This window comes from Sinocyclocheilus grahami, unplaced genomic scaffold, assembly GCF_001515645.1.
Source record: "Sinocyclocheilus grahami isolate Dianchi unplaced genomic scaffold, SAMN03320097.WGS_v1.1 scaffold8.1, whole genome shotgun sequence".
In the NCBI taxonomy this organism is placed as follows: Eukaryota; Metazoa; Chordata; class Actinopteri; order Cypriniformes; family Cyprinidae; genus Sinocyclocheilus; species Sinocyclocheilus grahami.
Window position 1 is genome coordinate 1,521,011 of NW_015505187.1, and position 24,839 is coordinate 1,545,849.

At 35.4% G+C, this 24,839-nt stretch overlaps 2 protein-coding genes across 3 annotated transcripts; both read left to right on the top strand.

Moving 5' to 3' along the window:
- Positions 1–962: 962 nt before the first annotated feature.
- LOC107591277 (chloride anion exchanger-like) lies at positions 963–12,940 on the top strand. Of its 2 annotated transcripts, none has more exons than XM_016280394.1 (21): positions 963–1,056; positions 4,936–5,097; positions 5,475–5,614; positions 6,225–6,335; positions 7,527–7,687; positions 7,777–7,941; positions 8,252–8,404; positions 8,674–8,756; positions 9,161–9,308; positions 9,394–9,507; positions 10,173–10,250; positions 10,348–10,443; positions 10,602–10,708; positions 10,979–11,048; positions 11,212–11,304; positions 11,396–11,491; positions 11,673–11,900; positions 11,987–12,041; positions 12,204–12,337; positions 12,459–12,533; positions 12,689–12,940. In XM_016280394.1, the coding sequence occupies exons 2-21, from the start codon at positions 4,967–4,969 to the stop codon at positions 12,731–12,733; spliced, it is 2,283 nt and encodes a 760-aa protein (XP_016135880.1). In that variant the 5' UTR covers positions 963–1,056; positions 4,936–4,966; the 3' UTR covers positions 12,734–12,940. The 2 variants fall into 2 exon arrangements, with proteins under 2 accessions (XP_016135880.1, XP_016135887.1); XM_016280401.1 differs by lacking the exon at positions 963–1,056 and adding an exon at positions 3,832–3,881.
- A 5,359-nt stretch (positions 12,941–18,299) lies between these two features.
- LOC107591024 (chloride anion exchanger-like) lies at positions 18,300–24,083 on the top strand. The gene is given in 19 exon segments (XM_016280030.1): positions 18,300–18,427; positions 18,608–18,786; positions 18,911–19,021; positions 19,329–19,489; positions 19,796–19,960; positions 20,054–20,206; positions 20,297–20,379; positions 20,718–20,865; positions 20,983–21,096; positions 21,185–21,262; positions 21,388–21,483; positions 21,645–21,751; positions 21,857–21,926; positions 22,220–22,312; positions 22,389–22,484; positions 23,314–23,538; positions 23,638–23,692; positions 23,779–23,912; positions 24,033–24,083. Coding segments are annotated over 19 exon segments (2,247 nt in total).
- The last annotated feature ends 756 nt before the right edge of the window (positions 24,084–24,839 follow it).

Consider the following 24,839-nt stretch of genomic DNA (forward strand, 5'->3'; position numbering starts at 1 on the left):
GTCGCAGCAACAGGAAATGGATCATTTACAGGAGCTTGGCCTTGAACAGCCATGGTCATTGACTGTATTCCATCTATTGCAGAATGAGATGACAGAGGACATTCATTACTCTGCTCAGACACTGCTGCTGTAGTTTGAGTCAGTGAAGTTTTCTTAATTTTAAGATCACACAGCCATTGCATTTTCTATAAACCCTTTGTTGAACTGTAAAACTGAGCCATACCATTCATTTTACTTTGTTTGTTCCTCAGCAGGAAGTACAGGAATCACACTCTCATGCAACAAAGTGACATCACCTCTCAAAAGCTTGTGTTTCCAGTAAAGAATAAACCGCGATTCAATCTTTAACTCCCAAGCTCTTCATCCATTTTCTTTCATCAAACAAGCTCAGCGGCACATACAACTTTCAAAGCAATCCGTTTAATCACACACAAAAAATTGTGCAAGCCCCAGTGCTGTATGTAACACATGACAAACTACACACTTCCAGTCCGCTGTAGTTTATCCAAACAAACAGATCCACGCTCCACATCAAGCACAACCAACTATAGCGTCTCCAATCGACCAGCAGCAAGCAGTAAGCAGAATAATAATAAACTGATTCACATACTGGTCCAAGTGCTGTGCCTCTCTTGTCCATTTCCACTGGCCACGACTGCGTTCCAGCGCAGCGCATGAATGGAATATCTTTGAAACAAAGTGCCGATTTCTGTTGACTAATATTAGTGGCATCCAATCGCCACATAGAGGCTAGGTCATTATCTCATCAAATGAAGACTGACGATCTTAACTTGCTTTCGATTTTTATTAAAGCATATGAAAACATGATTAGACCAATGCAATACGGTCAACAGAAAGTTGGCTCCCGCTCTTTAAAAAAGCACTTGTGCAATTTCTGTTGACATTCCTGTGTTGCTCTATTTGGAGGCCTTTCGTGTACTTAAAACATTTAGTAACAGTAACTGAGCACATTAAACACACAAGAACGTGTGTGCCTGGTACACACACACAGAAATCCCTGACTACTCACTGACTGACTGACCCAGGCTTTCTAAGGTACGTTGTATTATGTCTTTCTTCTGATCTTTAGTATTAGCATCAGTGCATAATTCAACAAGGCTTAAACCAGAACAGCAGGTCACTTCTATGTCAATGACACATCTTTCCTAATGTATGCCTAATTAAATGTTAATGCGAGGCTTATGTTGTAATGTGTCGGGATGACATCAGTGAAAGTTAAAATTGATTAATTACTGAGGTGAGGATTGATGTCTTATCTGCAAAGATCACAGAGGGATCATCTGATTATTATTATGGCTCTAGGTGTAAAGTCTATGCTGTAAATCTCTGTCTAGTGTACTGATATATAATTTTTCCCCTCAGTGATGACGCATAAATAATGTAATGATAACGATACAAGGACAAAAGAAATGTGAAAATACGATATATCATATTTTCATATACAAGTAAATATGATCAAATACAAATACAAATGTATATGACTAGTGTTACTGTGTCTAATGCATTATTATATTCATCTGTATTACACACTGCCATTCAATGCTTGGGGTCAGTATGATTTAAAAAAAAGGAAATTAATACTTTTATTCCACAAAGATGTATTAAATTGATTAAAAGTGACAGAAAAAAAACAAAGTATATTTATAATGCATAATAAATGTAGTTCCTTTGAACCTTGTATCCATCAAAGAATCCAGAAAAAAATATTACACAAAATATTAACTGTTTTCAACATTGATAATAATAAAACATTTTCTTGAACACCAAATCATCATATTAGAATGATTTTCAAGACACTAAAGACCAGAGTAATGGCTGCTTAAAATTCCTTATTAGGTATAAATTACATTTGAACATATACTAATAGAAATAATAATTCATAATATTACTGTTTTACTGTATTTTATATTAAATAAATGCAGCCTTGGTGAGCATAAGAGACTTCTTTCAAAAACATCTTACCCCAAACATTTGAAAGGTAGTGTATATTACAGTATAAAATAAAATAGCATTTATATGAGTTATTTTTCCTGTTTTACTGCTTGTAGGGTCAACAAGCATATCAATATAGATCACCACGCTGGAATATAAGATATCAAGAGATATCAAGTTCATCTTTTCTCTCATATCTTGTTACTGATAAAAAGCGGTTGTACTTCAGCTTGGTTGTCTTACATGGTTGTCTCTCAGTGTAACAGACACATCTCAAACCTCTTATATCAAAGAGCTGCCAGTTCTGATGCGAGCTACTGGAGCTGAAGAAAACAGCTTCTACATAAAAGCATAAACTAATTTGATGATAAAAGCTGCAGGTTCAGATGTAAGCGAAAGGCTGGATATACTCATTCATAAATTTGATTAAAGGACATGATGACCAAATGTTTACTTTTGGAGGCAACAACAGGGCAAGAAACAGGGTTATTTATAACTGTATTATGTAAACTACATAATGTTAATATACCAACTATTTTGAGCAATTTAAATTTGTTTATTAATGTAAAACATTCTGACAATCAATAAGTTCATTAATTTTACTTAGAAAACCATAATATTTCTATTATTATTAATATAGTTGTTTTATTTTATTAACAATAACAGCAAAAGCATACTTAATTCTTTATAAAATATCATTTAAAAGTAAATTATAACTGAATTTATACTTAATTAAATGCATTGTCTTTTACATTTTATATATGTGACTGACTGTTAACAATGTAACTTATTAACTGATGCATTTACACACGTTCTTTATTGAATTACTAATATTTTTTACAGTGTACGCTCACACACAAACACACCCGCATCAAAAATGTCTGAATAACAAAAATAGCCTAGTGATAAACATATGAATGTGACATTACTAATCATACACAGTTGAGGGATTTGTAAGTAAATGATAAGAATTTCTAAAAGGATGACAGTCGTCCTTGTGCAATGTCTTAGAGAGGATCACATGCGAATGAATGTCAAACAATCTCCATTTCTAAGGGTCTCTCACAATTACAATGAATTGTGTGTCACTGAAAAAAAAATGCTGCATAGTTTTGCATAATTTCTGGCACAATTTCCAAATATGACATAAGGAGTTCAGGTTAGGCAACAGGAAGTTTGCTTGTACAAACTATACTTATCAGGTGTACTGTATGTAACTTGGATAAAAGCATCTGCTATATCTGCATACTAAAAATATTTGTATTATTATTATTTGCCAAGCTACCTGACCACCTTACTCAGTACACAATACAGTACGTTCCTTATTGCTTTTGTAAAGTTAATGACACAAACTTTTATTAAAACATGAACTCATTAAGCATCAGGATGTGACATGTAAACAATAACAGAATGTCATTCTGTCGATGCAGCACACACAGTAACTAGGTAAAGAGGTAACTAATAATATACATCAATTAGTTTAGAACAACTGAAATGCTCTTTAGACCAATCAGCATCCTGAACTGTAACTAACATCAATAAAAATGTTGTAATAGCCAACATTTTTTATTTTTAATTTAACTTTTTTTTTACACAATGGGGAAAAAAAAACAAAATAATGTGTTTCCCACATTATATCGGCAATATCGAAAGATTTAAGATGCCTTATGAGGTATGAGAGGATTAAAGGAAGCAATCGAAAAGCGGTTGGCTTTTGCCAAGTTTTTATCAGAAAGAACAATGGTCATGGATAAGGCGGAGATGTGGCTGGTAATGTAAAGAAGGTATCTTGATAACTGTTAATAATTACAGACATGATAAGTTTAACAATTTATAAATAGACATGGTCTTAAAGATCTCAGACCACTGCAACTTTTGAAGCCAAACAGGGACAGCAAATTGGAAATATTTGATACCTCACTGAACAGGTAGGATTATCATATTGCAAAAATGCACTGGCATTAAAAAGTTTGGGGTTGGAAACATTTTTTAGTGTTTATGAAATAAGTGCATTAGTGTGTTTTAAAAAAAAAAAAACTTTAAAATGTCATTTATTCCTGTGATGAGCTGACTTTTCAGCAGCCATTACTCCATTTTCACACGTTCCTTCAGAAATGATTAATTTGGTGCTCAAAAAAAGAAAAGAAAATCTTATTATTATCAGTGTTGAAAACAGTTGTGCAGTTTAATATTTTTGTAGAAACCATGATACATTTGTTTTCAGGATTCATTAATGAATAGAAAGTTAAAAAAATATATTTGAAAAAAAAAAAATCTTTTGTGACCATGTAAATTTCTTTACTGTCACTTTTGATCAATTTAATGTATCTATGCTGAATTAAAATATTAATTTCTTTTAAAAAATGGAATTGTAGTATATATATGAATTTAATTTAAAACATTCCATGGATTAAAAAGACTATTCCATAGATAAAAATCAAAAATCTGATTTAAAAAGGCAAAAACTATATAAGATGTAAGCAAAAAGATAAAGCTAAATGCTCAATTTTACAAACAAAGTTATAAGCAGTCCAGTTAAACCTTCAAAGGATGCTGGTATTACAGATTAAAAACAATAAGACTGAATGTTATTTGGAGCCGCTGACCACATACTATAGATCATGACAACAAAACAAACAACAAAAAGCCTAATTAGCAAGAATATTTTTATATACAAGGAGACAAGCATCTTAAATTACGGAAAATCCCATGGGAACATCTGCTGTATCTTAGAGATATCAGGCTAAGCATATAGGTGGACACACACATACACTCATATCAGACACTCATCACGACAGACATGTGAACTCACACTGTGTAGCTGCATGATGTTTACTCATAGTGTGTTTGAGAAAACACCTCCAACTTACACAACATTTCCATGATTATCAATATAAATACAAATGCAAGAGATCCAGCTTGACAGTTGCCAGAGCTGTAGCAGATATTCAGGAATTACATTTATTTGGTTACCTCACATAGACCAGAAGGGTTTCTGCCCTACCGGCGCAAAATGCTCCGACCCTCAACACAGAGGTATTCAGTGACCAGACCACTCTACTCAGAAGACACCTTTGAAGACGAACATGCAAAAGTCTATCGGAAACATAAGAGACTGCTGGACCATTTTATACAGTACTTCACGTAAGCCTGATCTCTTAACATTTATTAAGCAGTGCAGGGAAATTTGTAATAATTAGAGTTAGAGGCAAGAAATTATTTAATAGTTTATTTATTATTTTACTGTTTATTTTAATATTTTATTATTATTTAAATCTAATAATAATAAATGTTATTTTGTTAATTACTACTATAATATATATATAGTATATTTTATATACTTAGAACATTGTACTATATATAATTTTTTATATATAATAAAATGTAATAAAAATACACTATGACAAAAGCAGATCGAGTTGATTTTAGTGAGTAATAACACTTTATTTGCTGAGAAAAAAAGTGTCTCTAAAATTATTTTCTTAATAAGCTGAATACATTTTTTATTATTTGTTTGCTAGTTGCACTTCCGAACGTGCAAAGAATGCTGCTGTTTCTCTTCTGCCTATCATTGGATGGATGAAAATCTACTCAATCAAAGACTGGCTGTTGAATGACATTGTGTCCGGCGTCAGCACTGGATTGGTTGCCGTACTACAAGGTAAAATCATATTAAGCTCTTATTGAAAGTTACTCAACAACGGGAACGTTTACAATATAAGCTCAACTCTTGAAATAGATTCATGATATTAATCAAATATGATATCGGGCCGTAAGAATGTTACACTACGGGAATGATACTTTATCTTTATGAACTGAGCTCTGTGACTGATGTGAGTATCTATCAGTTTTTATGAGATAGCTGATACGACGAAATGTATCAAAATATATAAAAAGTGCATTTATCTGTGAACTGTTGCTGAAATGATAAACATGTCATCAGAAGATAGTCCAGAAATGCAGTGCATATTGAGCACAGGAAGCATTTAAGATTAAGAAGTTTGCTGACAAATATATAGAAAGGTACATTTTAGCACATGCACAGTAAAGAGCCTGATGTTTCCTAACTTTCAAAAAAAACTTTTTGCTTATGTCATCCATATACTTCAAAAAACATTGTCATTTGTGATGGCCCTGAGTGAAATTGAAAATAGTGAACGGGGTGTTGATAAAGGGTATAGTAATTGAATAAGGGCATCTTCAGATCAGATGAAGATTATTTAACTATGCTTCCAGGGATTGCTTAATAATTATCACCATTATTCCCTCAGGACTAGCCTTCAGTTTGCTGGCATCCATCTCTACCTGGTATGGACTATATGCTGCTTTTTTCCCAGTCATCATGTATTTTTTCCTGGGCACTTCACGACACATTTCTGTAGGTGAGTGCACTTGTGAACAGATTATGCCAATGAGGCAAACAACATTGGTGTCATTGACACACCAGGACTGTGTAGCTGTTGCAAAACCCTTCTGAATATAACCCTATAATGCCATTATCGTTTATTGTGACTGAAGTAGCCTCTAATTTAGATCTGGCACAGTTGATCTCAATTAAAATACCTCATGGCCATAACATACTCGGCTAGCTTTTTCAACAGCTTCTTTTGTATTTCACTGGAGAAAAATTTAAATCTTCAAAATTATTTGGCAAAATTATGTTTTAATACCTTATTAAAACAAGACACACAAAAATACACCAATAATAACGTAATAATATACAATATTTATTTAGCACATAAATAAAATGTATATATGTATGTGTAAAATAAAATGTTTTATGATATATTACTGCACATTATCATTATTACTACAACGGATCATCCTCGGAACATCCTCGTCCAGCTATTTTCTACTAAGTGCAGCTTTTGGTTGAAATCTCCAATTATGCAATTATTATAAGATTCAAATGAGTGAAAAAATGACAACAATACTAACAAATTATGCTTCATTGGTATAAATAGTAGTAATAATAACGTAATAATAATGTGTTATATATGTGACCCTGGAGCACAAAACCAGTCTCAAGTCGCTGGGGTATATTTGTAACAATAGTCAAAAAAACATTGTATGGGTCAAAATGATAAATTTTTCTTTTATGCCAAAAATCATCGGGATATTAAGTAAAGATTAACATAATAAAACATCCATGAAGATGTTTTGTAAATTTCCTACCGTAAATATATCGAAACTAAGTTTTTGATTAGTAATATGCATTGCTAAGAACTTCATTTGGACAACTTTAAAGGCGATTTTCTCAATATTTATTAATTTTTTGCACCCTCAAATTCCAGATATTCAAATAGTTGTATCTTGGCCAAATATTGCCCAATCCTAACAAACCATACATCAATGGAAAGCTTATTTATTCAGCTTTCAGGTGATGTATAAACCTCAATTTCAAAAAATTTTGTGGTCCAGGGTCACATATAATGTTTGTGTAATATTTTAAATTATATTATTTCAACAGGTGAACAGACAGATGCCAGAAATAAGCAATTATTTCTGCCTGTTTATCATGACATGTGATATACTCTAAATCTACTCACCATTAGTATTGTTCTTCACACCAGGATCTTTCCCTATACTGAGTCTCATGGTGGGGGCCGTAGTGACCAGATTGGTGCCCGATGAGGGTCCGCCTGCCAACATCACTGCTTTTGAGGGCCTGACGAAAGATGAGCAGAGAATCTTAGTGTCTGCCTCCCTCACTTTCCTAGTGGGTCTATTCCAGGTACATCAACCATCCTCTCATTAAAAACGTAAAAAACAATGTTTGTTTTCAATCACACCAATGCTCATCTTCGTTCTATTTGTTTCCAGCTGGGTATGGGGCTGCTGCAGGTGGGATTTATTGTGATGTACCTGTCAGATACTCTGATATCAGGATTCACCACCGCAGCTGCGGTTCACATCCTGGTTTCGCAGCTCAAGTTTGTACTAGGACTGACTGTGCCAGGTTTCAGTGGACCACTGTCTATTATATATGTAGGACATAAGACATTTTTCTTGCTCCTTGTGGCCATGATCGTTTTGCCTAAGAAAATCCTGATTATTTCTACACTTCAAAAAGCCATCAAATTTCTCTTAAATGTAATAAAAGTGTATTTTCGTCCATATGTAAACAAAAAAATAATAGTAAAATAGTAAAAAAAATATCTAACTCACAAACCCACAGCTTGCATTAAACACAAGCAATATATTGAGTTCAAGAGCGCTTGTAGTATTACTAGTTCTAGCATTATTAGTTTGAATGTAAATGTCCTGTTAAACAATCTGTCTTTTGGTTTCTCTGCAGACTCTTGAGAGTGTATTTACCCAGATCACCTCCACTAATATCCATGATCTGGTGACTTCAATTGTGGTGATGGTGACGGTGTTGGGCATAAAGGAGATCAACGACAGATTTAAGTCAAAGTTACCAGTGCCCATCCCCATAGAAGTCATTATGGTGAGTTGAGTGAACCTATTTCTGTACCTATATAACCCTTACCTTTTCTAGAACCTGACATTAAGAAAGGTTATTCATCTTTATGACATGATAAAGTTTATCAACCGATATTGATTTATATTTTTCAAACTATCATGCCAAGCACTGTATTTGTTAATATTTGTTCAAGTGCACATGATTTCCTAAGTGCACATGTCCTTGTCTCATCTTATCTTTTGTGTTCAAATCAAGTTTTAAATGTCAAAATCATTAATTACTTTTACCAACAGACCGTAATCGCATGTGGCATCTCCTACGCATTCAACTTCAGCGAAAATCACGGAGTGGATGTGGTGGGGAAAATTCCAAACACGTAAGCATCACAAACTTCATAAAATATATATATATATATGTGTGTGTGTGTGTTAAAAAATTATATATGTTAAAAAATAATACACATTTGTATTAGTGTAAAGGGCATTCTCATGATAAAGAGCATTTCATGATAAAGAGCATTTGATTGGATGCATAAATACAATGCATCATTTTTCAGGAAGAGAAAGACTATATATTTTTAATGCATATACCTGCTAAAAGATCATCTTGGCAAATTTAGATACTTTCAAAGAGTCTGTAAATAGAAAAAAAACTATTATGATTTTATAGGGTTCTATAGCTGTTACACAGTAACAAAAATCCATATGCTTCAGAGCACAAAGCTAACTGAAGAGAACTGTAGGTGGCATAAAAAAAATAAACATATTTTCATCTGTCCAGGTTTGAGTCCCCAATCGCTCCAAGCCTGCAGCTTTTCCAGATGACAGCAGTGGAGGCTTTCCCAATAGCTATTGTGGGATTTGCCGTGGCTTTTGCAGTAGCTAAAGTCTATTCTGTAAAACACGACTACATTATAGATGGAAATCAAGTAAGTCCTGAATAATATTCCATTTAAAATGCAACAAACAACAGTATGTGGAAGAACATCTGCAATGACACATATAAACACGCAGGAACTCATTGCCTTTGGGGCAAGCAACATCTTTGGAGGAGCGTTCAAGTCTCTGGTAGCCAGCACGGCTCTCTCCAGAAGTGCAGTTCAAGAAAGCACCGGAGGAAAAACACAGGTAAACAGCTCAAACTGTTTGCAAGCTTTCCGTCTTGGCTGGAACACAAAAATATGATTTTGCATCTGTGGTGTATCAATTAGGGAATTTGTTTTCCAGCAAAAGAAAAATACTGGCCTCTGGTGTTCTAAAAGAGTTTAAACATGTTGCAAATAATACAATAAACAGAACGGTGCCATAAATATAACATCATATTCCTTCTCATAAACATAAAAGTTATGTCAAAATGTTATTTTCAACCATTCAAAAGGGTCGTTAAGATTTTTTTATGTTTTTGAAAGTCTTTTCTGCTCACCAGTGATACGTTTATTTGATCAAAAATACAGAGGTGTATTTTTTTACAGTATTATTTGAATACTGAATATTGTTTTCTATTTTTAAAATGATGCATTTTTTAAGATGATGGATTTTCAGCTACTTCAGTGTCGCATGATCCTTAAGAAATCAATCAAATATGCTGATTTGAGAAACATTCCTTATTACTATCGATGTTAAAACAGTTGTGCTGCCAAATATTTTTGAAGAAATTAATTGAAAGTTTAAAAGAGCAGCATTTATTTGAAACTATTGAAACTTATAAATGTCTTCACTTCTACTTTTGATCAATTGAATGCATCCTTGCTAAATAAAATAATTAATTTCTTTTTAAAAAATAAATTTTTCAGATAGCCGGTTTACTTTCTGCCATTATCGTGCTGGTGGTAATCTTAGGGATAGGGTTTCTGTTGGAACCCCTACCAAAGGTAGGAATCATATTTAAAGTGTAAATCCTTTAAACACAAATATTGGCTTTAAAAAGTTGTTGTGATTTGAGGTAAATATGGAGTTGTGTGATTGCAGTCACTGCTGGGTGCAGTGGTGATCGTGAACCTGAAGGGGATGTTGATGCAGGTGGTTACAGTCCCTTACCTGTGGAAGAAAGACCGTCCCGACTGCGTAAGAGCCTTTGATTTCTAAATCTAAATGCAAAGAAGGGATTTTAGAAAAAGTGCAATCAAGTAGACAAATTTGAATGAGAATTACATTCTTGAACCTCAAATAATTTACCTGTCTAATGGTATACAGTATCACTGATTTCTGTCATTTTTCTCCAGATTGTTTGGGTGGGGACCTGTCTGGCAGCTATATTCTTGGGGCTGGACTTAGGACTTGCTGTTGGTCTTGGACTGGAGCTCCTCACTGTGGTCTTCAGGGCTCAGTTGTAAGTGCTGACAGATCTAATTAACTAGATGAAAAATACAATCAAATAAAATGGGAGATAATTTGAATATTGCATAGATATTTATTGCTTCTTTAAAGATATTGTGATTTAGGCAAAGAAACAACTTTTCTAAAGCACTATCATATATATATATATATATATATATATATATATATATATATATATATATATTTCTTATTTATAATCAATTCTGTCATTTTGTTCTTTTCTTTTTTTGATAATAATCAATTGATCTTTTCTGCTCTTCAGTCCACGCTGCTGTGTCCTGGCTAATATCTCAGGAACAGATATCTACAGAGATCGCAAGGACTATGTCAATGTAAGTGTGCTACAGACACATTCATAATCATTATGTGCTATTTCTATTACCTAGACCTAGACCAAGATAAGGACAGTTTAAAGCGCTGTGAAAAGAAGCATATGGCCAAAAGACACAAACGTTTGCCTTGGCTTCATTTTCTGTCTTTCTGAATCTCCTACAGATCTATGAGCCAGAGGGAGTGAAGATTTTCAGAATCCCATCTCCCATTTTCTTCGCAAATATTGATTTCTTCAGAGACAAACTGAAGGATGCTGTGAGTGCAGTAGTTTCAGTGTGATAACCCTGACTTCAGACGACATTAGCGGCTGACATAATTACAATCTATCCTCTTCACTTTGTGGCAGGTGGGCTTTAATCCTTTGAGAATCCTGAGGAAGAGGAATAAGGCAGTGAAGAAGATTAAGAAAATGATAAAGAAAGGGGAGCTGACCTTAACATCTGTATGTCTTGAAGTTTTAAAACATGATGACCAATAAACTCAAGGTCTTCCAAATAAATGTTATGTAATGTAGTTGTATTGTATCCAGAGCTTTGATACCTACATCTTAGATATCTAAATGATACCTAAATCTTATCATTTAGATTTCTATCAAAAGTTACTTTGATTTCTTTCGGATATAGAACGGATTACAGGCCACATGCTCAATGCCCATTGAAGAGTCAGAGGAAGAAGGCAACATGGAGGATCTAGACAAGCCCACAGACTATTCAGATCTTCCGATCCAGGTGAACTGGAATACAGAACTTCCTGCCAACATCCGAGTTCCTCCTGTGAACATCCACAGTTTGATCCTGGACTTCTCTGCGGTCTCATTCCTGGATATATCTGCACTCAAGGGTCTTAAAGTGGTACGCCAGTTGTGTTCATTCTGAAAACAAAGTGCACATTTAATAATTTTTCATCTCTAATGAACCATAATCACTTCGGTTTACAGGCCTTAAAGGAATTTATACGCGTCAATGTTGATGTTTACATAGTAGGCTGTGACCGTAAGTACTTTTTTTCTTTCGGATTGCAGGTTAAAGGGTATTTGTAGTGTATTTTACAATGTTTTCCCCTTATCTACAATAACACAGCTATTATAATATAGCTTAATTGTATGTAATAATAAAACTGTGCAGTAACTCTCACCTTTGACATGTCTTTTCCAGCGTATATCATAGAGAAGCTGAGGAACTGTAAATTTTTTGATGATGAAATCAAGACGTCTATCTTCTTTTTAACCATCCATGATGCAATGCTCTTCATTCATGAGTCCCATCCACCGAAGACTGTGAGCGAGAAGGTGAACGAAACAGTTTAGAGCTTGTACAAGCGTGATTTGTTCATTCAAAGATTAATTTGTTGCATTTATTTTAAAAAATGCATAACTATCAATGTGCATTGATTTGACCTTACGTAAACAGGTCTCAGGAAGTTTCCAATATCAACACATTAACAGCGGCAGCACATCCAATAGGTTGAAAATCCAAGCAATGGAAGTAAGTGACCCAGCAAGCACCTGGGATTAAACCTGTTAAAATATTAAATAATATTAAAAACTATGATTTAAAGCAATAGTTCTTCCAATAGTGCATCATAATTTCTATTCAAGAGAGAAGTTCTCAGTTGGGTTAATCTGTTTTATTTTCTGCAGGACATGGAAGTCGAAACAGACACCAAACCAGAGACAAGGTTTTGAAGTGAACCAACATGAAACTTTCACAATGTAGTACTTTAAAATCGGTGTATATAATAATTAACTTCATTTAGCATGTAGCAGTTTGTATTCCGTGCAGAATGAATTAGCTTGAGATTGTCAATGTGTCATGTCACTAAATTATTGGATTTGTGTTGAACAAATGCTCTTATCAGTTCACTATCAGTGCCTTTTGTATATTGACATTTTTTTCCTTTTTGAATAGTATGTATTTTTATGTGTACTATTTTTATTCTAAAATAAAAAACAAATGTTTTCTAAAATATACACTGTCCTTCCTGACCTGAGACAAAATTATTTTCAAGTATGCAAATAAAGACACGTGCAGATCTAATTATTTTACTTTTACTGGAGTAATAATCGTTATAAATCGAATTCCTAGGTGTAAATTATTAACTATCTGTATGAGAAAGCAAGTTACGGTTGAGGAAATAAAGAGGGAAATATAAAAGAATTTCTCCTAAAAATTTTAAGGAAACAATTATTTTAAAGCTACTGAAGATGACTTCTTTCACTGAAGATGACACTCTTTCCTGGGAAAGGGCCATGAAGGACTTTAACTCGAATTATATGACATACTGCATAAAAAGAATTTTTTTTTTTGATTACTTAACAAAATTTAAGAAGTAAAATTCTTTCTGGTACTGGAACAACATCATATTAACCGATCAGATTTTAGGTTTAGATTTATGGTTTAGAGCAGGGCTGTCCAAACTCGGTCCTGGAGGGCCAGTGTCCTGCAGAGTTTAGCTCCAACTTGCCTCAACACACCTGACTGGAAGTTTCTATGCCTAGTAAGAGCTTGATTAGCTGGTTCAGGTGTGTTTAATTAGGGTTGCAGCTAAACTCTGCAGGACACCGGCCCTCCAGGACCGAGTTTGGATAGCCCTGGTTTAGAGCTTGGCTTGGCACGGTTTGCAAACAGGACCCAAATGCAGATCAGCCAGAGGAGCTTAAATAAGATATTTAATAACAAAAACAAGGAGAAACACAAAAACTGGACTAAGACCAGATAACAGTCAAAAATTGCTGTGATAGAGAAAATAAAACAGAACAGAGCTGAGTGGAGCAAATACGCAGAAAGAAATAACTTGACTCAACTGACAGCAATCAGAGAAACAATGAATGAAAACCCACCACACAGGATAGAAAACACAAAGGGAATAAATAGGGAGCAAACAAGGAGGGTAACGAGGCAGAGCAACTGAACCAACCAGAAAACAAGAAGGGCTGTGTTAAGACAATAGACAGGAAAGTGCATGGCACAAACAAACACATGACAAGTCGTGTGCTCAAACAAGGACACAGGAGACCTCTGGTGGCCATCTAGGCATACCAGCTGATGTCAGTGACGGGTTTAATAATAATAATAATAATAATTCATTACATTTATACAGCGCTTTTCTAGGCACTCAAAGCGCTTTACATTGTCAGGGGGTATCTCCTCATCCACCACCAGTGTGCAGCATCCACCTGGATGATGCGACGGCAGCCATAGTGCGCCAGAACGCCCACCACACACCAGCTTATTGGCGGAGAGGAGGGTGATGAAGCCAATCAGCAGATATGGGGATTGTTAGGAGGCCATGATGATCAGAGGCCAATGGGCAAATTTGGCCAGGATGCCGAGGTCACACCTCTACTCTTTTCGAAAGACATCCTGGGATTTTTTAATGACCACAGAGGGTCAGGACCTCGGTTTAACGTCTCAGCTGAAGGACGGTGCTTGTTGACAGTATAGTGTCCCCGTCACTATACTGGAGCGTTAGGACCCACACAGACCACAGGGTGAGCACCCCCTGCTGGCCTCACTAACACCTCTTCCAGCAGCAACCTAGTTTTCCCAGGAGGTCTCCCATCCAGGTAAGTTTAGGCTGAACAACATCATAGCTTAATCTCTCTGATTTCAAGTGTTGGTTAGCCTATGTTATTATTGTTATTATGGCTGGATGTCTAATTGGTGCCCGCAGAATAACATAGGTTTCACAGACAATTGGATGCAGTTTTGGGGCAGACCTGACCTGCTGAAAAGAGATGGTCTTCATCCCTCCAGGGGTGGTGCTGCTCTTCTCTCTAGAAATATGCCACATAGTCTTAGAGTTTGTACTTGACTAACTGCTAGCCACTTCACGTCACAGAAGTCAGTTAATTCTCAGCACACAGATACTCTTTCACCTAGATATCATACTATACAGACTGTTCTCTGTCGTGTTCCTCGAACTAGCTAATACAAAAAACAATTTAAGGGTAACAATTTAATTGATGTTCAACAAATCAAAAACAGATATAATAGAGATAAACAAAGGATAAAGCTTGGCTTAATGAATATTAGTTCCCTTTCTACAAAAGCGCTTTTTGTAAATATGATCACAGATCATAACTTAGATGTGCTCTGTTTCACAGAAACCTAGCTAAAACCAAATTATTATTTTAAATGAGTCTACCCACAAGATTACTGTTATAAACATGAGCCACATCCAAAAGGTAAAGGGGGAGGTGTTACTACAAATTATAGTAATATTTTCAGTATTTTTTAGAAGTCTAGTTTCAAGTATATTTTGTTTGACGTAATGGTGCTTTATATAACATTATCCAGAGAAACCAGTGTTAATGATAAATCCTCTGTGACGTTTGTACTGGCTACTTTATGCAGGTCACCAGGGCACCATGCAGACTGATTTTCTGACTGAGTAAGTGTTGCAGCAGATAAAGTCTTAATTGTTGGTGATTTTAATATCCATGTTGATAATGAAAAAGATGTATTGGGATCAGCATTTATAGACATCCTGAACTCCATTGGGGTTGTACAACACATGTCAGGGTCTATACTCATTGTAATCATACTTTAGATTTAATACTGTCACATGGAATTGATGTAAATAGCGTTGAAATTCTGCAGTAGAGTGGTGATATCTCAGATCATTATCTAGTCTTGTGTACAGGTGCATCTCAATAAATTACAATGTCGTGGAAAAGTTCATTTATTTCAGTAATATAGCTAAAGCTGCAAATTTAACTCCCTCCTACAAATATAGTAGGACCATCACTTCTAACACAAAAGACTGCTTTGTAAATAATCATCCTGACTTGTCTCAATTCCTCAGCAAATCCAACAGCTCAGTAAAACTTGATGTTGTAACAGAAACTATAAACTCCCTCTTTTCTAGAACTTAGGTATGGTTACCAGGAAGTACGACCATATCAGTCTGGTTCAGTCAACTCAGCACTGGCTAACTATTGAACATCGAATACATTTCAAAATCTTGCTAATTGCTTATAAAGCCCTGAATGGTTTAGCTCGTCCTACTTGAGTGAGCTCATATCGCATTATAGTCCTTCACATCCACTGCAATCTCAAAACTCTGGCCATTTGACAATACCTAGAATATCAAAATCAACTGCGGGTGGCACATCTTCTTCCTATTTAGCACCCAAACTCTGGAACAATCTACCTAGCATTGTTCAGGAGGCAGACACACACTGCCAGTTTAAATCTAGATTAAAGACCCATCTCTTTAACCTGGCATAACACACTATCGCATTTCTAAAATTCAAATCCGTTAAATGATTGTTAGGCTGCATTAACACTTCCCATAACACCCGATGTACTCATTACATCATAAGAAGAATGGCATCTACGCTAATATTAGTCTCTTTCATTCTTATTCCGAGGTCACCATAGCCATCCGGATCCAGTCCGTACCCAGATCAGATGGTGGATCAACACCGAGAGACGACCTCTACAGCCCTGATTGTCAGTGTAGACCATGTCAACTAGATGCGCCCCAGAAACAGATCCTCTGCGAAGACGTCGTCACCTTGACGACCATCGGCACAAGACCACGGGAACCAGACAAGTCCTCTGCACAATCTGACCTGTGTTGCAGCCTGGAATTAAACCACGCCATGCCGGTTTCCTCTGGCACAGAGGAGGACTGACCCCCCAACTGAGCCTGGATTCTCCCAAGGTTTTTTCTCCATTTCTGTCACCGATGGAGTTTTGGGTCCTTGCCACTGTCGCCTTTGGCTTGCTTAGTTGGGGACGCTTGACTGATTGCACAGACACTGTTTGAAGAGAGCTGAACTGGATGATGACATCACTGAATCATTAATGAACTGACTTTAGCTGGAAAATTGACTCTTTGTTATTGTCCTCTTGCGTTATTTGCAAACGATTTTCCTCTTTGACACTGTAAAGCTGCTTTGACACAATCAGTATTGTATAAAGAGCTATATAAACAATGGTGACATTGTTATTTTACGTTATGTTATGGTTATAGAATTATGATTGTGTCATTCAAATGTGGTTCCTGGACAAACACAGGAACAAGTTAAATTTGGTTACATTTTCATTTAATTCCACACAATGGAAGATGATTGAATTGTATGAGATGAAAGAGAAACACATGTAAAAAATAATAGATTATTTCACAATATATGTGGTGTGCTTGTTGACTTAGTAACTCAGCCAACAGTTGAAATAGAAGTGTTTAATCAGTCTGAATAGGAGTAGATACAAATTCTGGCAAAAGGAAATAAAGTATCAGGAAATTTGGACCACAGTTTATATGAATTGGTCATGAAATTAGGTCTAATATTTAATTAAATAACAAAACACACTCTGCAAATACAAATCACACAAAAACTAACGGAATGCATGGTTATAAAATATAATTAGTTATAAAACATAGTTATAAAAAAAAACTGGATGACTCGTAATTTCCTACTCTGCCCATTTGATAATACCTAGAATATCAAAATCAACTGCAGGAAGCAGATCCTTTATTTAGCACCCAAACTCTGGAATCTACCCAACATTTTTCAGGAGGCAGATATACTCTGTCAGTTTAAATCTAGATTCATTGTTAACTGTTTGTCACTGCAAAGCTGCTTTGACACAATCAGTATTGTATATAGCACTATATAAATAAAGGTGACTTGACTTGACTTGACAAACAAATGGCCTGTTTTAATGCCCAAGTACATAAAAGAAACATTCACAGTGCAAAATGGAAAAAGTATGTGAATAAGCAAAATAATTGTTAAAAATGGTGTGAAGAGACAAGCTTGCTAACCTACAGTCCAAACAATGTGACAAGATTGAAAGTGTAGGTTAGAGTCACTCTGCTCAATAAAAAAACACAACATTTTGAGTTCACACAGAGCTTTGCCTGATATGGACCAATCCTCATAAAAAAGATAATTTGCATAAAGCTTAAACTGATTACAAAAGCATCTCTGAATCTGTGATGCTCATTAGTCTAAATGGAGGAAGTTAATCACTGTGACTTGTACCCAGTAATTCATAACAAATCCACGTGGGTTCACATAGTTTTTCCTGCAGCTCTATTTTTTGTTTCCTTCTCTAAAACACATGTAAATAAGGAAGAATGACTAAAAAAAACCCATTGTGATAAAATCTATCAATGATTAAAGCTCACAAAAGACATTCCAGAATATCAGTGATAAGACTAATGACAGACACACTCATCATCCAAACCAGACTATATAAAGCACTCGAGATGCAGCTGAAAACTAACTGACCAAAATGCAGCCCTTCGGCAGACACTATGTGGTGGTAAGACCTCTGTTTTCAGAGGACTCCTTCGCAGAGCAGCACGAGAGGATCAACAGGAACCGCAAAACTCTGCGGCACCATCTGAAAGATTATTTCACGTAAGAATCATGACTCAAGTCTATTCATATAGTCCTCATTGTTAGCCTTTGCTTTCCTTATGTCTTCTGTAATACTTTTAAAATAACAGGTCCTTTAAGTTGAAATATGGTATCATAAGCACATCTAAAGTAGTGATATTATTGAGATAATGTGTGAACATGACTAAATGATGCAACAAGAAGCTAGAGCAAATTGTGTTTATATTGTTTGCACTGTAGTTGTGATACAAATCGTGCAAAGAATGCAGCTCTATCCCTTCTTCCGATCATTGGATGGATGAAGAACTACAACATCAAAGAATGGCTGCTAGGTGACATTGTTTCAGGCATCAGCACTGGGCTAGTGGCAGTGCTACAAGGTAGCATGTTTAACATACGTAGTTTGGCTAAAATAATTTTTTGAAGAGTTTGTAAATTCTGTAATACAGAAATACATTCTAAAAAGGAATACGTGCACCACCTCACTGGCTTATTTTGTATCAGGACTTGCATTCTCTTTGCTGGCCTCTTTACCACCGGGATATGGACTGTACACTGCATTCTTCCCTGCAATAATCTACTTCTTTTTGGGAACCTCCAGACACCTGTCAGTAGGTGCGTGATATTTATACATTTACATGGCACACCATCGTTTTTTTTTTTCTTCAAAGTTTTAAATAAAACAATGATTATTGGAGTGTGCTGTACAAGAAATTTCAGTATTTCTATTTCAATATTCAATTCAATTCCATAACTTAGTTATTTGTAAAAATTACTAGAAATTTCTTAGTGAAAACTGTTTCAACACAACGTTTTTTTCAATATATATGTGAACACAATATCACAGAAGGCTAATTAATTAGAAGTGATGGTTTGTGCACAAGTGAATGACATTGCACTTTCTAACTGGACTGTGTTTTAGGGGCCTTTCCTATTCTGAGTCTAATGGTGGGCGCTGTTGTCACCCGACTGGTTCCTGATGACGGGCCGCCAGCTAACATCACTGGATTTGAAGGATTGAGCATGGAACAACAGAGAGTTCTAGTTGCTTCCTCGGTTACTTTTGTCATGGGAGCATTTCAGGTACAAAAAACAAACACATTCACATTTTTTAACACCAAAACATGAAATAGCAGAACAAAAGTAACAACGATATTAATAATAAATTATTATTATTACTACTACTATTATTATTTATATTATTATAATATACAATATTAATACAAACATTTTATAATTTCCTTTTGATTTTGGGATCATGAAATATGAGCAGAATTTGTTCATTACAGATTTCTTAAGATTTACTCTCATAAACAATAAATGTAATCATATATAAAATGGCTTAGAAAGTTACGTATTATTTTTACCATGTGGAATGTCTGTTTTCAGCTTATAATGGGGCTGCTGCAGGTGGGCTTCATTGTCATGTATCTGTCAGAGACTCTGGTGTCAGGATTCACTACTGCGGCTGCTGTTCACATTTTGGTATCCCAGCTCAGGTTTGTGTTGGGATTGGACTTTCCTGGTATAAACGGACCACTTGCCATTGTATATGTGAGTTAAATTTTTTCTTTTTTTAATGTACTACCATTGTAGACATTGTATTACATAGCTCTATATGATTTTTCATTTGGTATTTGATTTCAGACTCTGGAGAATGTTTTTAATGAAATCACTAACACGAATGTGGCCGACCTGGTGACATCTATTGTGATCATGGCGCTTGTGCTTATTGTGAAGGAGATCAATGACAGATTCAAGTCGAAACTACCTGTGCCGATACCTATAGAAGTCATCATGGTAGGTATAATTACTGAGTATGACCGCATTAAAACAAAATATATAACTTCTTTATCAAACTTCACCACTTCATGTAAATCTACCCAACAGACTGTTATCGCTTGTGGGGTCTCTTATGCATTCAACTTCGAAAAGCGATTTAATGTGGTTGTGGTTGGGGAGATGGTAGACGGGTAAGAATCTAAAAATATATGTCTACAATACTGACAACATAAAAAGTGATGTAATGTGTATATTCAGTGGGAGGAGATATATCTATAATAATTAATATTATTAATGTGATAATAATAATAATGTTACTATTTAATATAAGATAATATAATGTATATGTGTTTATTATACATTCAGTTTATATACTTAATATAAGACCTACTAAAACATAGTGGGGTTGAAAAGTATATTAATTGAAGATTAAAATATTATATTATATTATATTATATTATATTATATATTAAAGCCTCAATTCCTAGATGAAAATCAAAATCTAATATATAAAATCTCTCTTTCTTAGATATGAACCACCAACTGCTCCAAATCTGGAAGTCATTAAGGAGAGTGCAGTGGAGGCTTTTCCTATGGCCATAGTGGGATTTGCTGTGGCTTTCTCAGTAGCTAAAGTCTACTCCGTCAAACATGACTACACGATTGATGGGAACCAGGTCAGCTGAGGCTCTATTCACTACAAACAATGCAAATTCTGAGGTGTGATGTATATCTCAATTGGTATTTTGAAAACTGAAAAGGACGTGTTTTATACACTCACCTGCATGTAACAGGAGCTCCTTGCTTTCGGGGTGAGCAACATGATTGGGGCATCTTTCCGATCATTTGCTGCCAGCACAGCCCTTTCTAGAACCGCCATACAAGAGAGCACAGGAGGGAAGACGCAGGTAAAACTCACACTATTCTTTGAGCTGAAACCATCCATTGACTGCCTACAAGAAATAATGGTTAATGTTTGTTTTATAACATTTGTAGATAGCTGGAATTCTTTCAGCCATGATGGTACTGATTGTGATTGTAGCAGTAGGATTTCTACTTGAGCCGTTGCCCAGGGTGAGAATTTTTATGTCTTTATATACATAGTATGCAAACTGCATAAAGTCATTTAAAGCTGAACTCCATCCATGTCACAGTACTAGTCACATTAGTAATATGTAGGAGTTTTATCCTTTTTTCAGTCTGTTCTGGGTGCTTTGGTCATTGTTAATCTGAAAGGCATGCTGATGCAGTTCCGAGAGCTGCCGTTCTTATGGAAGAATGACCGAACTGATTTTGTGAGTTTCTGTTTTCTTTACCACCAATTATTTTGTGAATGATCTTTGATTATCTGATCATCTAGAAGCAGTTTTAAAAGCTTAATTAACAATGCATACAGCTAGAACAAAGCGGAGTCTTCAAGATCAGAAGTTCAAGTCCATGTGTCTGTTTCTCGTAGGTGACCTGGGTGGTGACCTTCGTGGCCTCTCTTTTCCTGGGGCTGGATTTGGGGTTGGCTGTGGGTCTCGGGGCAGAATTGTTCACTGTGGTTTGCAGGACTCAATTGTGAGTCTGGATTCACGACACCTACAAATGAATCCAAAACTCATCCAGAATATTGCTGTGCTGAATTTTTACTGACCTTGCATGATAATATTTTGTATTCTGCAGCCCACGTTGTTCCCTCCTGGCCAATATTACAGGAACTGACATCTACAGGGATCGCAAAGACTACAGCTCTGTGAGTGCTGAATGCTGATCACATTTTTCCTTCCTCTAGAACAGTGGTTTTCAACCAGGGGGGCCTCAGCAAATTTCCAAATAGGCAAGAGGGTAACTTAAAAACATTTAATTTAAACAAAATCCTGATGTAACTAAATATTAATACACCAGAGCCAATATCAAGGGCCTCGAACATTTTATTTGACAATGGGGTGCCATTGAGTCAAAGTGTTGAAAACCGCTGCTCTAGATTCTTCTCACTTGTACAAGTACCCATAAATCTTGTTTTGATGTGATTTTGTTCCATTTTAGATTTACGAACCTGATGGAGTTAAAATATTCAAAATTCCCTCACCCATCTTCTTTGCTAATATCGATTTCTTCAGAGACAAACTGGTCCAAGCAGTACGTTTATTTTTATTTTCAAGATGTGTATATAAACATATATGTATGTCTCCAGACTAAATTATTTTTTTTCTAGGTGGGTTTTAGTCCCCTAAAAGTGTTGAAGAAAAGGAACAAAGCTCTGCGAAAGATCAGAAAAATGTTGCGTAATGGGGAACTGGAGGTTTCAGACGTATGTCCTTACCATTGATATGATTAATCAATGTTTTGTTTTTTTATGGATTAATTTGACAGGATAATGAGTTACACTATCCCACTTCCCATACGTTTGTTTATTTAACCTCTTGTCACCCGTCCCTTCAGCGGGACGCCTAAGTTTATTTCACTATATTACAAATAAATCCTAAGCTAATCATGACAAACTATATATTGTTGGAAAGGTCCAAGACTCCTTGATATTTTACCACTGGTTTTTGTTACAAATTATGTAGGAAAAGTAATAGATTAATTTATGACGAGTGCACCTCAAAAATCTACATCATAACAGGAGTTCTGACCTTTGTCACAAAAAGTCTTTCTTCATTGCCCTTTTCCCTATCACGCTTTAGAAATCATCATAAATTATATATCAATTCAAAGCTTAAAATTTTAAAATTCATCCTATGAAAACCATTTTAAAATCAGACCTTTACCATGGAAATGGTACATCAAAATCATATTACAAAATATTTTTGTTCACGAATTACAAAAATTTAAGTTTGGATAGTGCACATTCACGTCTATGTTCAAAAATAGGTTAAAGGGTTAATATATATATATATATTTTTTAATTTATTTTATTTATTAATACTTTTTTATGGATTAGTTCGACAGGATAATGAAGGGCACTATGCATATTGTTTGTTTATTTGTTTTCTTTTTATTATTAAATCATTTTTTACATTAATTGGATACTATAACATTTTCTTGTTTTTTTTTTTAGTTTTGGTGACTTTACTATTTATAAAAAAACACAATTGTGACAACAATATTTAACCTATCGTTATGATTTACTTATCTAGAGAGGCCTTAAGATGAGAGAACCATCAACTGATACTTCAGAGGACAACAACAGCATAGAGGGTCTGGACCAGCCCATCGATTTCTCTGGCATTCCAATCCAGGTGAACTGGAACACAGAACTGCCGGCCAACATCTCTGTCCCTCCTGTGAACATCCACAGTTTGGTCCTAGACTTCTCTGCGGTCTCATTCCTCGATATATCTGCTCTCAAGGGTCTCAAAGCGGTAAAATAGCTTATTATGAGATACAGCATACTGTATATTTCCACTGGATCTGGTTTCCTTGAGGTCTAGCCTCATTACACTTTTGTTTTTTTCTTATAGACCCTGAAAGAGTTTTTACGAATCGAGGTTGACGTCTACATAGTTTCGTGTGATGGTAAAACAATCTCCTACAGATTTTCCTTATTACTAACCATTTTATTTCAAGTCCTCTTCATTAAAACAACTCTGGTCTCGTTACAGTGTACATTATGGAGAAACTTCATCAATGTTCATTTTTTGATGACGAGATTAAGACGTCCATCTTTTACCCCACACTACATGATGCCATGTTGCACATTCTGGAGACGCATCCAGATCATGGAGAACTAGAAAAGGTATTCACTTTAATTCAATATTGTGCTAATATTTCATATTTGGCTTACAACAACCATCAGCTGTCAAGGTTCTAAGTAATCCATGCTGATCTATGTCTATCTGTGTTGTGATGTTTGCAGGATATAGACTTAAACTACGAAGTCATTCAGAGAGACAGTATAACTGAGTGAGGAACAGAAGATTGTGAGCTAATGCAGGAAATGTTGTGGTAAAAGTTTTATGAGTGCAGCCAAACAATGTGGGCAGATATCGATTTCAACACAGTCACAACACATTATGTAGACCCACATTTCAGTCTGGCCAGTGGCTGTTTTGAGAAAAATGCACTATTTTGGTTTACAGCAACATGAATTCATTGTTACCATGTTTACTGGTGATTTAATTTAGTGGCCTAACAGTAAATTAATTTGATGTTGTTTGTGGTTTAGTGGACAAACGGTCACAAGGGGCGAGCAGAAGCATAACAAATGTAACTGACTGAGACAATTAAGTTTTGAACAAGACAAGACATCGCTAATGAACGAAAACAATTCTTACCTACGAGGTCCTACTTCATTCTTCCGCTATAACTTATGACGGTCATCTACTACCGCACTTGTTCCTGCTCAGAGAGCAAAGTCTACCTGTACAGGTGACTTCCAGTTCTTTATTCTCCGCAGTCCTGTAAATGTTTCCACCTTGATGTGTGGGAACAAGGAAAATAGTGTAAAAATGTGGAAACTGTAACGTATTATTTAGTTTATAAAGCGCCCAAGACGTTTTTCAGGGCTGCGGATGGATTTCTGAAGTCGGTGTTTCGCCAACCAATCAAAATCTTGACGAGCGTGACGCGATACAATAGTAAATGTAGTATGCTAGTTTCAGTGTGTTTCAATTGACTTATTTTATTTTTAGGATTGATAAATCAAATGTCTGCTCTTTTCCTG

What these genes read in the sequence shown, in the direction of transcription:
- LOC107591277 (XM_016280394.1), top strand. Translation starts at nt 4,967, where the DNA reads ATGCTCCGACCCTCAACACAGAGGTATTCAGTGACCAGACCACTCTAC. An exon ending in ATTGGTTGCCGTACTACAAG is followed by an intron (nt 5,615 to 6,224) that starts GTAAAATCATAT and finishes TTATTCCCTCAG; the next exon opens with GACTAGCCTTCAGTTTGCTG. An exon ending in GCACCGGAGGAAAAACACAG is followed by an intron (nt 9,508 to 10,172) that starts GTAAACAGCTCA and finishes TAAATTTTTCAG; the next exon opens with ATAGCCGGTTTACTTTCTGC.